The sequence below is a fragment of the Lipophrys pholis genome (genome assembly GCF_963383615.2).
Source record: "Lipophrys pholis genome assembly, chromosome: 10".
In the NCBI taxonomy this organism is placed as follows: Eukaryota; Metazoa; Chordata; class Actinopteri; order Blenniiformes; family Blenniidae; genus Lipophrys; species Lipophrys pholis.
The window spans coordinates 15,876,598-15,893,623 of NC_137640.1; the positions used below are offsets into that span (position 1 = coordinate 15,876,598).

The 17,026-nt window shown below is 41.6% G+C and overlaps 1 protein-coding gene across 1 annotated transcript in view; it reads right to left on the reverse strand.

The window, feature by feature from the left end:
* Positions 1–17,026, reverse strand: part of obscna (obscurin, cytoskeletal calmodulin and titin-interacting RhoGEF a) — a gene marked incomplete at its 5' end in the record, with an annotated part of 42,099 nt that overhangs the window by 13,929 nt on the left and 11,144 nt on the right. Inside the window, 34 exons of the mRNA XM_080473092.1 lie at positions 89–256; positions 1,144–1,257; positions 1,520–1,697; positions 1,783–1,941; positions 2,143–2,307; positions 2,605–2,706; positions 2,808–2,967; positions 3,116–3,289; positions 3,547–3,629; positions 3,941–4,141; positions 4,298–4,410; positions 4,528–4,622; positions 4,732–4,804; positions 4,907–7,126; positions 7,206–7,472; positions 7,692–7,958; positions 8,195–8,461; positions 8,733–8,999; positions 9,258–9,524; positions 9,651–9,917; positions 10,027–10,290; positions 10,537–10,803; positions 11,147–11,413; positions 11,557–11,823; positions 11,929–12,195; positions 12,314–12,571; positions 12,683–12,961; positions 13,122–13,391; positions 13,617–13,883; positions 14,226–14,492; positions 14,684–14,950; positions 15,123–15,389; positions 15,477–15,743; positions 16,044–16,310. Of these exons, the coding sequence (XP_080329218.1) occupies positions 89–256; positions 1,144–1,257; positions 1,520–1,697; positions 1,783–1,941; positions 2,143–2,307; positions 2,605–2,706; positions 2,808–2,967; positions 3,116–3,289; positions 3,547–3,629; positions 3,941–4,141; positions 4,298–4,410; positions 4,528–4,622; positions 4,732–4,804; positions 4,907–7,126; positions 7,206–7,472; positions 7,692–7,958; positions 8,195–8,461; positions 8,733–8,999; positions 9,258–9,524; positions 9,651–9,917; positions 10,027–10,290; positions 10,537–10,803; positions 11,147–11,413; positions 11,557–11,823; positions 11,929–12,195; positions 12,314–12,571; positions 12,683–12,961; positions 13,122–13,391; positions 13,617–13,883; positions 14,226–14,492; positions 14,684–14,950; positions 15,123–15,389; positions 15,477–15,743; positions 16,044–16,310 (9,348 nt within the window). The remainder of the gene's footprint in view (positions 1–88; positions 257–1,143; positions 1,258–1,519; positions 1,698–1,782; positions 1,942–2,142; positions 2,308–2,604; positions 2,707–2,807; positions 2,968–3,115; positions 3,290–3,546; positions 3,630–3,940; positions 4,142–4,297; positions 4,411–4,527; positions 4,623–4,731; positions 4,805–4,906; positions 7,127–7,205; positions 7,473–7,691; positions 7,959–8,194; positions 8,462–8,732; positions 9,000–9,257; positions 9,525–9,650; positions 9,918–10,026; positions 10,291–10,536; positions 10,804–11,146; positions 11,414–11,556; positions 11,824–11,928; positions 12,196–12,313; positions 12,572–12,682; positions 12,962–13,121; positions 13,392–13,616; positions 13,884–14,225; positions 14,493–14,683; positions 14,951–15,122; positions 15,390–15,476; positions 15,744–16,043; positions 16,311–17,026) is intronic.

The window sequence follows — 17,026 nt, forward strand, 5'->3', positions numbered from 1 at the left end:
TAATCAATGGAGTTCAATCAAAGCACCAACTGTGTTCATTTACAAACACTCTTCTCCATATAGCAACACTGTTGTACCCCAAACTCACCCTGCACCACCACCTTGGCCAGAGTGCCAGCACTTCCCATTGAGCTGGTGGCATAGCAGGCATACTGTCCAGAGTCCTCTGCAGAGAGGCTGTCCAGGATGAGGCTGCAGTTGCCGGACCGGTCTGCTGTTATGATGTGACGGGGGTCATCCTCCAAAGGAAGGCCATCTGGGTGATAGACGTCAGGAATTTAAACTGAGGACATTGTGGAGAAACCAAACAATGCACACGTGCAAAAGTGACCAGCCGACAAAATGTTTTACATTGAACTAACTGAGATTGGTTTAAAATTGTCCTCAAACGTCTTTGCTTTTCTAGAGGCAAGATTAAAAAAGACAAAATAATAAATACACAGATGTACCCATTAATTAATGCATTTTTATGCAAAATGACATCTTACATAAAGTAGTAAAAAAAAAAAATTTTCTCTGAGAAGGTTAACAGCAATAGTCTGACTCTTTATTGAGTGTAATCGCTGTCTTTCACCCAATAGCAGCTGGGAAAGGCTCCGGTCTCTTCGGTACTAACTTGTATGAAGCAGGTTAAGTAGGTGGAAGAATGAATGGATGAACAGTCATTATGGCAAATATCGGTGTGTACATTTTTAAATGGCAAAATCAGCCCGGAGACTGAAACATAAAAGCTGACAAACAACTGAGTCAGGTTGTTTGGCAACACAACAATTAACAACAGCAAAAAGATAAAAAGATAAAAAATAAAATAAAATAATGGAGTGAGTTTTATATGGGATGAAATTATCCTTAAGTAAGAGGAGCATGTAGATATCTCAAAAGTAATTGCAGAAAGACTCTCAAATTCATTAAATTACGATTAGTTTCACTCATTTATGTCTGAAAGATAAACTTTTACATAGTTGATCTTATTTCCATATTCAGGTTCATGAATAAAATACTCAGCAAGACGCTCACGAACACGAGATCAAAAATTAAAAAAGGGGAGCATTTTCAAGCCTGTACATTTTAATTAAATGCAATTTTTTCTTAATTCAACTAATCATAATGCACATACTAGATGCGCTGATGAATATTTCACACCTTTCAGCCAGTTGATGACTGGTTTTGGAGATCCGGACACTTTGCAGGTCAGTTTAATGGTCTGTCCTGTCTTTGTGGTGCAGTCAGCCAACAGTAACTCAAACACTGGAGGACCTGTTGTCAGAGACAAACATACAAACTCATACGGCAAAACATTTAGCATTTCAATGCAATCCAAACAGTTTTGTTTTAAAAACAGTCTGGGCTTTTTTTTTTTTTTTTCTTTTTTTTTTTGCTTTAGTTGGATGAAGGAAGCACGTCCATCAGAGGCAAAATGATAGCAATGATAGATATTTGAACACTAACGTTTTTAGATTCACGTTTACTTATTTCCCTTTGTGCCAGTCATGGATAATGTGAACAAAGCCAGTCTTACTGTTGGTGACCAGGCTGGACCTCTGCTGGAGCTCCCTCAGATCTTTCAGCCAGGAGAGTTTAACCAGGGTGGAGTGGCCCTGCAGGGTGTACCTCCTTATGGAGCCCCTGTGCTCGTGACACACCACCCAAGACTTTTCATCTCCTCCCAAATTCTCTTTTATTTCCACGTCATTCAGCTGGACAGATTAAAAGATGTCAGGAGGATAACATGGGTGAAGGAGGGCTGAAGAACCAGACTTGGTTGAGTTATGAGGAAATTACCTTCATCTTGTTCTTGAAGGTGTAGGTGTCTCGGGTCATGCTGGTGTCTTTTTTCAACTTGCACAGCACAACGCTGTCCTTAAAGAGAAATACTTGTCGCTGATGCCCTCTAGGGGCTGTTTTGATTTCTGGAGATTCCTCCCACACTGTGAAGACTCCCTGAAGTGAACAAAGAGCATAAAAAGATCATGCCAAACGAGGACAGCACTGGGTAAGAATGCTTCTTCTTCTTTGTTCTACTTTTAGGTCTTCAGGGTTTGTTTCACTGGCATATCCTATTTAGACTGTATTGTGAAATGCAATCTTTTTTTTTTTTTTTAAAGTGAGTGTAATAAAAACAAGTCAGCCATCTTTGCTCACCTGCCTTACAGGCTCACCCAGGGCCGTCAGAGGAGCAGGGTAGTTCTCAATGAGGGACACCTGGTGCAGGTTCTCAGACCTCCAGGGCAGGCAGGAAACTACAGAGAAGGCATCCTCCATCAGGTAACAGCTCTGCCCACTCTTCGCTTTGTTCTTGATCAACTCCTGCCGATCACATAGTTATTTTACATCTCAGGTAGACAAGGATCAATTATAATCTGTGCAACAGCAGCCTGAGCTACATTGCTCCGCAACATACTATTGATTTGCAAGCAACGTTAAATACTCTGCAAAATGCACTATTTTGTGTGATTCATACATTTCATGTATAATCTCTCTCTCTGAATGTGAACTAGATGCATTGCAGGCTTTATATCTTAAGACTCTCTCTCTCTCTCTCTCTCTCTCTCTCTCTCTCTCTCTCTCTCTCTGACTATTTTCAAAGTAAAACTGTATTCTGACCTTGAGTAAAGCCTGGTAGGTTTGAATCCTCTCTGCTGGCTGCTGAAGGAAAGTGAGAACATCCATGACTGGAGCATCAGTCTTACCAGGTTCAGGTAACTCCTGAAAAGTCATAAGCAACAAAAAAATAATAAAAATTAGACAGACTTTGTACTCCTTGGAGCTGAGCTTAAACATATATTTAAATGGAAGAGATGAAGTACTTTGAAATATTGCTGCACGGCCTTGTCAGTGGTGCAGGCCTCTGCTTGTGCTTGTCCCACCATGTAGTGAAGGTATTTCTCAAAATCTTCAGTATGTTTGATCAGATGCATGGCCACATCGTCGTCGGTGGCACACTCTCTCAGACCAGGGAGAATGGATCTGGAGACAAATATTACAATGCAGCACTGGGCTTCACAATAAACACACAAAAACCATAACTACTCTGAAGACGGACAACATTTATACAGGAATTACATGACTAATATATAAAACATGTTTTATTCAAGTGCGTGTGTGTGATTATTACCGCTCATGTAAAAAGACTATGTCCTTGACATTCCTGAAAATGACTTCTTTCTTATTGAGGATGTTTATGGGGACGTTGCGGCTGGATTCCAGTCGATTTAATTGCTGAGAGACGAATGTCTTCATCTCTTTCACAAACTCCTCTTCTCCAGCAATCAGGCCTTGGACTAGTTGACTAAAGATAGAGGAAAATATAAAGCAGGACTGGATGAAACGCATCAGAATTTATGTTATTGGTTCACATTTAGGATGTATTATTACAAACCAAACAAATCTGTATCACAACAAAAGCATAGTATATTTAGAATATATATTTTTTTCCATTCAGTATAATTATCACTCTGGCATGCAAATATGATAATCACCAATTCATACCCCCCCCCCCCCCCCCAATTATCTACCACGTCGGTATGAAAAAGCAGGAGAACAGACCTCAACGCTCTCCTGTACTCTTCTCCTGTTGACCCAATCCCATCAAGATCCTCTTGAGGTGCTCTCAGTTGGGTGAATGTCTCCTGTTGAAAATAGTAATCATGCATTTTCATTCCAACCTTCTTACCTTTCAGAGCTCTGTTGAAACAGATTTACAAAATAATGCTATTTTACTATTTTAGGCAGTCAGACCGAAAAACTGGTTTTCCAACTGTTTTCATCTCTGGCAAAAATGATGAGAAACTAACTCAGACAAATTCACTCATTTAAACTGTGTTATTATTTTCATAAAAGTAATCACTTACTGGTAAGTTACTGTCAATGGGAGTTGGGTTTTTGTAGCATTACCTTTATAGTTGAACCCCAAACTGAAGTTTCTTTAGGACCGTCTTACCTTCCTCTTCTTCTCCAGGTAGGCAGGACACAACCATCCCTGTCTAGCAGGGTTGGTCTTGGTGGGTTTGGTCCTCACAAGCCATCTGTCAGGGTGAACAGAGTCCAGGACCTCTACAAACTGGCCCTCCTTCAGAACAAAACTGTCCTTATTTCCACTGTCAGGACTGCAGTCTGCTCGAGCCACGTACATTTCAAATATCTGAGCAAGGAAAAGAGTAAATACATCAGGACCTTTGTGGCTCACACAATAACTTTGTAATGTAGTGAGTTCTTTTGGTCATACAGGTGCTTGTAAAGCCCAAACAAGAATATAATACATCACATCCAGAAATAAGTTATATGGATGTGAATATACCTCCTGCCTGTCTTCCTCTCCCTCTGATTCTGATGCAGATATAGTGCTTGTTAAGGGTGTGTGGGCGCGATGGTGCTTTGGAGATGGCGTCCTCAGTTTACTATCATGGGCCCCTAGAAAGGACAGTAAAAGACAGGTCTTAGTATAGCTGCTTGGGGTTGTGAAAAAGAATAGTTAGTGAAACCATATGGATTCACAAACATAATTAAGTAAAATGAAGCATCGCTGACCTTTCACTTTTAGTAGATTTGTAGAAGGTTGTGAAGCAGCCATCTCTTCTTTATCGTCCCTTCCAGTCGCTTGGTCCGATGGTTTCTGCATTTTTCTGTGACAAAATTCCAAAATGTTTCTCAACGACTTTACGAGCAAAATATTTCCAGACGAGCAATAATGTGGGGAAATAAAACTTGATATTTTGTCTGTATTGTACGAACCTTGGTATGACTTGCACCGTCTCAACAGGTTCCATAATATCTGGAGCTGTGTCATAGTCAGAGGGACTCGACACTGTTGAAAGTAGTGAGAAAAATGAAAATCATCATTACAAATAGAATACTTAGTGACAGTATTATTTTGACTTTAATACTGAAGCACACTTATGTTACTCACTGGAGCTGGCTGCAACCAGTGACAATCGTCTTCTGTCATCAGGGCTAATCTGGGCGTCTTGCGTTGTCAAGTTGTAGGCTTCCCACAGGGAGACACTCATGTTTTCTACATAGTTTGCGGCGTCTCCAGCAGAGGTGGGCCCTGGTTCTTGACTTTCAGGGTAGTTTTCACTCTCGGGCTCTTGTGGAGCAAGCTGTAAAGGAGTTATGGCTGCAAGTGGCGGGTGCACAGGCTTCTGGACTAAAGGAGCCAGCTGCAAATTCTCTACTACTGTTATGTTTCCATTGTAAGAGGTCACGCCAAACTTATTCATGGCCTCACAGGTATAAATTCCACTGTCACTATTTACCAGGTTTCTGATAACCAGGCTGCATTCTCCACTGTCTGCAGTCTTGAAGCGGCATCGCTGGTCAATTGTGATTTCTTGGCCATTTTTCAGCCAGCGCACTTTGGTGGGTTTCCCCTCTACAACACACATCAGCGAGAGGGTACCATGAAGCTCTGCACCCTGGTTCTTAAACACTTGTTTAAAGACCGGCCGCATGTCTCTTCGGGTTTTGTAGCCTTTGAAAGCCGCCTGGATTTTAACTGCAGCCTCTTGCATCTCTGGCTCATCTTCAAAGCTGATGTCAGTTTCTGGCAGAGCATCTGTACCTGACTGGGTCTGCTGGAGAAATGTCTCTTTTGAGGCTCCCTCAATCAAAGAGCCGGTAGGCCGGAAAATATTATGGTCTGCTGGCATCTCGGACAAAGCCTCTGAAAAAGTTTCATCTTCAGAAATGTAGACAAGAGGAATGGCCTGGGCCAATTTTGTAACTTGCTCTTCCTGTCTTCTCATTGGCTCGACTGCCAGTTTAATTTCACGATTCACTTCAGATTCTTTTCTAAGGGGTTTTACAGGCTGTTTAATTGGCTGTTTAGTTTCTTTCTCTGAATCTCTTGTAGGCTGTTGCAAGTTCTCAAGAACCTTGTTGTCAGTTGTTACTGACTGGTTCACCTCTAATCCTGGCTTCTCGTCCTTCCTCACCGGCTGTATTCTTTGGTTTATCGGCTGCTCTTCAGTTGTTCTCACACTCCTTGTTGGAAGTTGTTCATCTTGGTCTGTCTCTGTGTCCCTTGATACTTGTTTTTCAATCCCACCCTTTGTTTTAGTTTTTGTCCTCATGGGTGGTTTTGGAGGAACAAACTCAGGCTCTCTATCCACTGATTTTTCTGGTTTCAACACAGGCTCTTTGTCCAACTGACTCAGAGTTTGTTTCAGGGCACTTTTCTCAGTTTCTCTCTCTGCGGACATTTGCTCACTCATATATTGTCCAGGTTTATGGTCCGGCTCAGAGCCATTCAAAGTAGTTTTAAACACCTTTGGAATGATCTCTTCACTTTCTTTTGGAACGCACTGGACCGGTTGCTTCCCCTCTGTCGCCTTTCCTTTGGATCGCATTGGCGGTTTCATAACCTCCTCTCCTACTTCATCTTCACTTCCTCTTGTTTTCACATCTTGTTCAGTTGTTTCTTTCCTGATCATCTTTTCCGGTGGTTTCATGCGGTGTCTTTCATCGTCATTGCTCTTCCGTTGTTCTGACCGTGGCAGTTCTACTTTCTTTTCCATTTCACCTACTTTCTGTGAAGGCTTTCCTGGTTGTTTTGAACTGCGTTCAATTCCTTTTTCCTTTTGTGTCTGAAGCTCAACTACAGGCGTCCTTAAGTCCTTGTCTGGCTGACTCACTTCATTGTTAACTTTTACTAATTCTTCAAGTTTGTTTCCTGGTTTTCTTATTTCCGGAGCAACAGTCTCTGCTTCTGAAGGCTTTTCTTGCTCTTTTACATTCTTATTGATCTGATAATCATACTCTGGCAGTCCTACTGGCTTATCAGCTTTCTTGTACACCTCACTGATCCTGTCTTCATTCTTGTCTTCTTTTTGTACCTTTATTGAAACATTCAAGTCTTTGTCCACAGACCCTGCAGGTTGGACATGCTTTTGCTTTTCATTATTCTCTCTGAACACTGGTGTCTTTTTGTCCAAAGCTGTCTCTCCATCACTGTCTGAAACTGTAATAGATGCTTTTCTTGTTCTCTTTTTGGGCTCGGGGGGCAACGGTTTGGTCTCTGAGTGATCAAGAATTTCTTTGTCGGGAGTAGGAGATCGTTTGGAAATGGTGCCTTTTCCTCGGGGCATTACTGATGGAGGTTCTGCCTTGGGCTCAGATGGTTGTGGTGCTTTAAGGGTGAATGAAGAATTAATTAACATTAATGAATTATTTATTCAGCGAAACCTTTTGAATCAAGTGGCCCATACCTTTTATTTGAATAGTTGCAGAGGTCTCTGCACTTCCTGCCTGACAAGCGTAGCTGCCGCTGTCCTCAGGCGTGAGCTCCTTGATGTTGAGCTGATGGAAGCAGCCATCATGCTTCATCTCATATTTCCCACTGGCTCTCAGTGATATCCCATTCCTCTTCCACTGTGCAGACATCCCTGGCTTAGACAGCTCACAGTGCATGGAGGCTGTAGCTCCTGCCTCAAACTCCATATTTTTTAATAATTTGACGAAGAAGGGATTGAGCTCTAGGTGAAACGGGATACGGCACACAAAAAATGATTCAATGAGAGAAAAAAAGACTGTTTTTAAAACTATTTTCGCAATTTGGGTTTTGCCTAAATGAGACACTTGGCTCCCAAAGCCACCAAAGCACTTTACACTGTTAGTTTTCCAGTGTAGAAAAGTTGAGAGATGCAATGACAAAATACTGCCCTCATGAATCTCTACTGCCTCCAAGTACTCACCTTGCACTGTTACAGTTGCCGTGGACTCTGCACTTCCTGCTTGACATGTGTAGCTGCCACTGTCTTCAGCTTTGAGCTCTTTAATAAACAGGTGATGGTGGCAGCCACCCTGTTTTATCTCGTACTTTGTATTCGCCCTCAGTGGCTGCTTGTTCTTCTTCCACTGTACCTGCACTGCAGGCTTAGCCAGCTCACAGTACAGGGAGGCTGTGCATCCCTCCTTGGCCTCAACATTTTGTAAACTTTTCTTGAAAACTTGTGGGAGCTCTAAGAAAAATGGAACCAATAGACAAATATTAACCGGTATATTTAGTGTGATATGAAAATCTCGGGGGCCACAATAAAATGATTTGGGATCTCAATTGTTCAGCCAGCTAAAATTGAACATGTGAGTTCCAACTTTTTAATATTCATTTATACATTTTCAGGTACTGAGCAAGGTTTATTCCGTCAACATTTGCATACATTAATGAAACTCAATTTTAAAACTTCACCCAACAAACCTCTCACTGTCACAGCTCCAGTTGTCTGTACACTTCCAGCGTGACACGAGTAGCTGCCAGAGTCTTCAAGTTTGAGATCCTGAATGTGGAGCTGGACGATGCAGCCGTCCTGCTTCATCTCATACTTCTTACTGGCTCTCAGTGGCAGTCTGTTTTTCTTCCACTGGACTGACACCCCGGGTTTGGACAGCTCACAGAGCAGAGACGCCTCACCTCCTTCTTCAGTGTCCACATTTTGTAATTCCTTCTTGAAGAATGGTGGGAGCTCTACCAAACAATATCATAGGTAAATCACTATCAAAACCACAGATATTGACCAAAACCAGACTGCTAAATACATTTATTGCGTCTGTTAGACTCAGCTACATGTTTACACATTGAGTATGAAAAGTCATTTAAATTAGCTCAAGAAACCTTATACAAATAATGACAACAGTATTTAATTTAATTTTTTTTAATCACTGAGAACATTCTAACGTTTGGAAGTTAGCCATACAATTTTCTTTTTTTTTCATAACCTGTTGACCAGTTCACTGACCTTTCACTGATACAGTTGCTGTGGTCTCTTTGGCTCCTGCTTGACAGGAGTAACTGCCACTGTCCTCCATCTTAAGGTCCTTGATATGGAGCTGGACGATGCAGCCGTCCTGCTGCATCTCATACTTCTTACTGGCTCTCAGTGGCAGTCTGTTTTTCTTCCACTGGACTGACACCCCGGGTTTGGACAGCTCACAGAGCAGAGAAGCTACACCTTCTTCTTCAGTGTCCACATTTTGTAATTCTTTCTTGAAGAATGGTGGGAGCTCTACCAAACAATATCATACAAAGTAGGCAAGAAAAGGTTAAAAGAAATCCTTCGTCCTGATTTAAATCACAGTTAAAATCACTGATATAGACCAAAACTAGACTTTTAAATACATTTATATGAATAAAGAAGGTCAGGAAACTTTGTATAAATAATGACTACAGTATTATTTCTCTCACACTTATGTTTTGAGGTCAGCCAATAGCCTTATTTTCTTTATTAATTTTTTTTTCTAAACCTGTTTACCAGTTTACTGACCTTTCACTGATACATTTGCTGTGGTCTCTTCAGCTCCTGCTTGACAGGAGTAACTGCCACTGTCCTCCATCTTAAGATCCTTGATATGGAGCTGGACGATGCAGCCGTCCTGCTGCATCTCATACTTATTGTTTGCTCTCAGTGGAAGCCTGTTCCTCTTCCACTGGACGGATACCCCAGGTTTGGATAGTTCACAGTACAAGGAAGCTGTCCCACCCTCCTCAGCCTCCACACTGGCTAAGTCTTTCTTAAAGAGTGGACAGGTTTCTGGAAAAAGGTCAAGATGTACGTAGGTGGAATTATAATATAAAATTGACAAAATCATCAGAGTAGTAGAAGCTTATTCCCCATGTAGGAGTGATACTACATTAATAAGTATTCAGGTGGTCACACCTTTCACTGTCACTGTTGTAGAGGTCTCTGCAGCTCCTACTTGACAGGAGTAGCTGCCACTGTCTTCAAGTTTGAGGTCCTTGATATGGAGCTGTATGATGCAGCCATCTTGCTTCATTTCATACTTCCTGTTGGCTCTCAGTGACAGCCTGTTTTTCTTCCACTGGACTGACACCCCAGGTTTGGACAGTTCACAGTACAGTATAGCTCTTTCTCCCTCCTCTGCCTCGACACTCACTAAGTCTTTTTGGAAGTATAGAGGAAGCTCTGCAAAAAATAAATACATTCAAACTTATGTTATTTTCTTATCATTTAGAAAGGTAAGGAACAATTCCAGGATCATTTGAGACTATTCACACAGTCAAGATATACACACCTTTCACAGTCACAGTTGCAGAAGTGTCTGCATCTCCAACTTGACATAAGTAGGTGCCACTGTCCTCGGGTTGGAGATCCTTAATGTGCAACTGGATGATGCATCCATCCTGCTTCATCTGATATTTGGTACCTGGTCTCAGTGGCAGCCTGTTCTTTTTCCACTGTACCGAGAGCCCAGGCTTAGACAGCTCACAGCACAGCGAGGCTGTGCCTCCCTCCTCAGCATCCACACTTTTCAGGTCTCTCTTGAAGATCGGTAGCTCTGAATATATTAGTGAATAAATATTGAAAAAACAACAGTGTCACTTTTAGTAGTAGAAATTGCTTTTGGCATATCTCGAGGCAGACATACACTGTCATGACCCACAGTGTAGGATGTGAAATATCATAAACAGCATATCAAATACTAAAATGTTCCAACAATCTTTAAAGAGTGATTCAAATTATGCGTGTGATTTTGTATGGTAGCAATGGAATGCATGTTGCAGTTTCTACCAAAAGGACTGACCTATTACTGACAGCCTTGCAGTGGTTTCTGCAGCCCCTGCGTGGCATGAGTAGCTGCCTCTGTCCTCGGGTTTGAGGTCCTTAATATCCAGCTGGAAGAGGCAGCCATCTTGTTTCATTTCATACTTTCTGCCAGCTCTCAGTGGCAGCTTGTTCTTTTTCCATTGTACTGACAGTCCAGGCTTAGACAGCTCACAATACAGGGAGGCTGTCTCTCCCTCTTCGGCCTCTGTACTTTCCAAGTCTTCTGTGAAAAATGGTGGCAGCTCTGGCAAACAAAACAATTTGAGAAGAAAACAGGTAGATTATCTTACGTTAGAACTTCAGACATAATAATAAAGAGGGTCAAAAGCTGAAGCAGGTTAAGATAATAAAAGGGAATTATTTGAAAGTAGTTTTTGAGGGAAAGGCTGATTTCCAAAATTCACAAATCTGTCACTGATACATGGAAGTTTTTGAAAATGTCATTCATGCAATGCAAGAACAGCATACCTGGTAATGATCATCTAATAAATGATTTGTATTAAGTTCAGTGAGTATACTTATTGTCTTGGAGAGACAAGACAAGACCTTGAGGCGATAGAGGCAGAATATACCATACATGCACACACCTTTCACTGTGAGATTTGAAGTGGTCTCTGCAGCTCCTGCTTGACACATGTAGGTACCGCTGTCCTCAAGTTTGAGCTCTGCGATATGGAGCTGGAGCAAGCAGCCATCCTGCTCCATGTTATACTTGCTGCCAGCCTTCAGTAGTGTCTTGTCCTTCTTCCACTGCACGGAGACCCCAGGTTTAGACACCTCGCAGCACAGGGAGGCGGTTCCCCCCTCATCTACCTTCGTGTTCTGTAGTTTTGTTTTGAAAACTGGAGGGAGCTCTGGAGAACAAAAGAGAATGGACACAAACACATAATACATAATGTTAGAAATGATCATATGATTAGGAAGTTTACTAATTTTGGTTATTTGCTCTCTATATTGTCATTGCATTCCTGGAAAATGTCAGATGTTGTCGGCCCACCTTTCACTACCACATTTGCTGTGGTTTCCTCATTTCCTGCTTGACATGTGTAGCTGCCACTGTCTTCTGGTTTGAGCTCGTTGATTTGGAGCTTGTGGAGACAGCCCTCCTGTTTCACCTCATACTTCTTGCTGGCTCTCAGAGGTAGTCTGTTCTTCTTCCATTGCACTGTAACTCCAGGTTTAGATAATTCACAGTGTAGAGAGGCTGAACCTCCTTCCTCACCCTCCACACTCCTTAATTCTCTACTGAAGACCGGAGGAAGCTCTGAGGAAAATATTGGGAAGGGCGGATAAAATGGATTTTATATCAATTCTTAAAAAAAAACAAAAAAAAAAAACAGCTGTCCTTTATATATCTAGATTCCCGCACCTTTCACAGTAACGGCTGCAGAAGTCTCCGCACTCCCAGCTTGACATGAGTAGTTACCACTATCCTCCGGTTTGAGGTCCCTGATGTGAAGCTGGAGGAAGCAGCCATCCTGTTTCATCTCGTATTTCCTGCCGGCTCTCAGCAGCTGCCTGTTCTGCTTCCACTGAACTGGAACTCCCAGTTTAGACAGCTCACAGTACAATGAGACTGAACCTCCTTCTTCAGCCTCCACACTCTGTAATTCCTCCTGGAAAAATGGAGGAAGCTCTGGGAAAATGAGAGGTAAGGAGTTAACAATATTTGGGATGATGACAATTCTCGGTTGTACATTTCAACTCATATAACTGTTTTTTTAATTATATCAGGTATTCATTTAGTTAATTACCTGTCACAGTGAGTTTTGCACTGCTTTGTACGTCTCCTGTGTCACAGGAGTATGTGCCAGTATCCAGAGGGTCCACGTCATGGATGAGCAGCAGGTTGACTTTTCCCTCCTTACGCATCTCGTATTTATTACCATTTTGGAGGGGAATATGGTTGCGTTTCCATGTAATAGGGGTGTTGAAGTCAGAGATGGTACAACACAAAGTAGCTGTCTCTCCTTCCATGACTGCAGTGTCTTTAGGCTTTTCCTCAAACAAAACTAGAAATTGAAAAGAAAAGTCCTACTTGAGTGTATTTCATATTGGAGGAAAAAGCTATTTTAGGAAACAAAATTAAATGCATGGTGTACATTGCTTATGTGTCTGCTCACCTTTGGACTTGGGAAGAACTAGCAGACTTGCAGACGTCCTGTCCTCCCCAATCACAAATGCCACGGTGCCCGTCTCATCAGGTGTTGTCATGGTGAGCACCAGCCGGTGCTGACGGCCACTGCATGTCATCTGGTTCATCTCGTTCTTCTGCAGAGGACTAGCGCCAAGCCACCATACCCCCTCACTTACGTCTGCATGGCTCAGCTCACAGACAAACACTGCGTCCTCGCCTGCTGTCACCTTTATGTCTTGCAGCCCTTTGACAATCCTAACACGCTCTGTCAATTCCAAAGGAAATAGAAAGTGCTGGATTTTTAGAGTGGGTTTTGGCATATACACAGCTTCTGAAGGGACAATGCTCAGATTTGCATCTATTCTAATTAGTTACAACATTTATCAATGAAAAGTAAATGACATTCTATCACAAAATCCACCTACCCTTAACAATAAGCTTGGCTATGGTCTTTTTGCCTCTGGTAATACAGCAATATTCTCCCGCATCGTCCAGAAGCAATTTTCTGATCTCCAGAGTGTGTGTGGGGCCTTGTTTCTTTACAATATAACGGTCTCCTTCTGTCACTGTGGTATTGCCCTTCTTCCACGTGACAGGGACATTTGCACTGGAAACTTCACAGGTAAACAGCACAGATTTCCCCTCTGTTATGACTTGGTTCTCCAACTCCTTTTCAAAGAATACAGATGCAGCAGCTGGATGTAAAGAAAAGGGGCATTATGTTGACAGAGCTCAAAGTTTAAGCAATATATATTCAATAACAGAAACACTGGGATCACTAAGGGAAATACTACACTTTTCATTACTGAAATTAGGGAGGCTTTGGCAAGTGCAATTGCAGTTTAATCCACAAATAAAATTCATGTGAGACAGTTTTTGTTTTTTAATCATACCAAGCAGAATAAGAGTTTTCCAAATACCTCTAACGTTGACTTCGGCTGTTGTCTTCTGCTCTCCGAAGACGCAGCTGTACTCTCCAACATCCTCAGGCTGGACATTTTTGACGGTCATCTCAGCCACATTGCCTTTCAGTGTCATGTGATACCTCGCTCCGTGATAGAGCTGATCGTCTCCCTTCCACCACTGCACAGGGACCCCGGTCCTGGACAATTCACAGCGCAGGGACACGCTGCCTCCTTCTGGGGCCTCCTGGTTCTTCAGACCCACTTTGAAAGTGAGTGGAATAGCTGTAAATGTATTAGACAGAACATCAGACTTCCTCCTAATACAGACTTTACAGTTTTTTTTAACGTCTACATTTATTTTTTATGATGTAAAAAAAAAAAATGACAAGACATAAAGCAAAAAGCCAGCATTTAAATTTCAAGCAATAAAACATTTTTATTCAAATCATGAAAATAAATAATGCTGTAGTGTCTCTTTAAGTTCAAGAATACGTGATGAACTTCATGACTTTCATACTTGCCAGCGACAAATATGAATTAATTTCCTGAGACTATGAATGTTAAAAAAGCAAAAACAAAAAGCAATAGCTCAACAACACGTTTGCATTAGCAGGCTTCCCTTACGTGTAACTGTGACATTGGCTGTGGTCTTGACGTCTCCGAAGAGACAACTGTAAAGTCCGCTGTCCTCCAGTTGTGCATTTTTAATAGTAAGCTCCATGATGTTGTTTCGACTTTTTATTTGATACTTGAAATCATTCTTCAATAGCTCTTCTCCTTTCCTCCATTGCACAGCAAGGCCGGGCTTAGACAGCTCGCAGCTCAATGATATGCTGTTTTCCTCCTCTATCTGCTGGTTTTTTAACTTTGTCTTGAATGTGACAGGCGGAGCTGCAAGGTGAGTGACCAAAGTGTTATTTTCTATTGTTTTTTTATTTATTTTACCTTTATTTCATCTTTTTTTTTATGATCCTTTTTTTTTTTATTATTATTTATTTGTTAAAGATTCCAGATTGACAATCCATTTATCCAAGAAAGTTCAGAGATTTGTCCTTCCCGTTTTCCATGCAACAATAATTTACCTTTGACCGTGAGCTCAGCAGTGGATTGGCTGTCTTTAGTTTTGCAGGTATATTTCCCTGCATCACTCTCCTCCACGTTGTTGATGATGAGTTTGGTGAGATGTCCCTCCTGCTTCATCTCATATTTGTATCCTGGCTTCAGGATGACTCTGCCTTTCCTCCAGTCCACTGGAGCTCCAGGTTTGGAGAGCTCGCAGCAGAAAGCCCCACTGTCACCTTCCTTTATTTCCAAATTTTCAACTTCTTTGTTGAACGTTATAGGAAGTGCTGGAGGGGAAAAACAAACAAAACAACAAGTAATTTGAACTTGCAAAGCAGCATTTGTCAACACCGTGTTTTTACATATAATTTTAAAAGCGTGTGCTTTGTTTATTTGGAACCCAATATTGAGGCTCTTTAAATGTGTACAGTTTCCCTTCATGTCCAGAATAAAACATACCTCTTACTTTGATGTCTGCCAAAGTTTCAACAGTTCCAACAAAACAGCTGTACTCTCCCGCGTCTGCCATGCTTAAATTTCTGATCAGCATCTCGGCCACCCGGCCCTCTTGCTTTATTTGATATTTTTCTCCCTCCTTCAGGAGTTGAGCATCTTTCCTCCACTCCACTGGGACTCCGGACTTTGAAAGCTCGCAGCGTAACGTCACATAACCCTCCTCCACAGCTTCCTGGTTTTTCAGCTTCTGCTTGAAAGTCACTGGGATCGCTGTGGAGGGACGGTCAGAGTCATTGCTAAAAAAAAAACATTCTTGTAGAATTAATGAGTCTTTCAGTAACATGCAGCATATTTCACCTGTAATGATGATGGTGGCAGTAGTTTTCATGTCGTCACAAACACAGGTGTATGTGCCACTGTCCTCAGGAAGGCTTTTCCTGATGAGCAGCTCCTGAGTGGAGCCACTCTGCTTCAACTGGTATTTCTCTCCATTGGTCAGCACTTTGTCGCCCTTCGTCCACTGGACTGCCACACCAGGTTTGGAGAGCTCACAGCTGAGTGTCACAGCATTGCCCTCCTGAACCTGAATATTCTTTAGTTCCTGGAGGAATTTGATCGGCCGCTCTAGAAGAATTGCAAAACAAAAGCTTCAATCACCAAAAATGTTATTGGGAGTGAATTTCTGTGAATTTCTACTCCACATAAATGTTCTTTACAGTTATATCCCAACAACATTAGGAAAAGCTTGGAGTTGGAAAGGGGGAAAAAAATCTGTTTGCTAGTAGTCAAAAAAACTGGAAGTAGGAAGTAATAAATATTTTTTTAGATCATTTTGGTCATATGAAGTCCACCATGTTCAGAGCTTATATTTTGATATGCCTATGTATTTAGGATTAAAATCAAAACTGAGTACAGATGACTCACCATTCACTGTGATGGTGGCTGTAGTCCTCTGTTCTCCGCATACACAGCTATAATCTCCAGTGTCCTCCAAACTGAGGTCTGAAATCTTAATTTCTACCTGTAGGTCTTTTTTCCTCAGCTGATATTTATCTCCATTCCTGAGCGTCTCCCCTCCTCTCCTCCACTCCACCGATGGAGCGGGCTTGTTGAGTTCGCAGCGCAGAACCACACTGTTCCCCTCTGTTGCCTCTTGGTTAACCAGGGGTCGCTTGAAACTCGGTGGCAATTCTGATAGCGTCCAAGAAACCAACCAAACGTCAGAAAGAACACAGCAACTCTAAAACCAATCTTCATCAAATCTAACACATTCAAATTATAAAGAAGAAGATAAAGTTCCCGCAATAATAAGAAACATCAGTTTAATGGTACAGCTTAAGAAGGGGTAAAATAGGTTGATGTAAATGATCTATTGACAAACAAAACATCCACAAATAAATGGGAAATTATGCAGGCAATGGCCTACTACTATAGAACAACTTAGGAATCGATGCGGTGACAATAAGACACAAGACAGAAGTGTCCAGTGTGTCATGTAACATGAAATCCATGGATGTTACATGGAAGTTGATTTAATGACATGAAAGCTAATAATCATTTACCTCTATAGTTCTAAGTGAATTTCTTACTATCCACTTTTAATAGAATAAATGATATTCCAAATTAACTCGCCACTCAAGTGGTGAGTTAATTATCAACTAGCTCACGTGAAAAAGAAAAAAATGACAAATGATTAAAAAAGAAAATGTGTATATGAGATGTTAATATGACTCCCATGAGAAAACTAAAGGTTTGTACAAGTGCTGCTAAATGAAGGAGGCCTCTGGCCTGAATATTGCTCTGCATCTCCATCTAATTTTTCCCAGCACTTGAAAACTAATGTACAGTACACACAAAGTACTGTAACATTAAACCGCAAATGGGAAAAAAAGATTAATGACAAATTA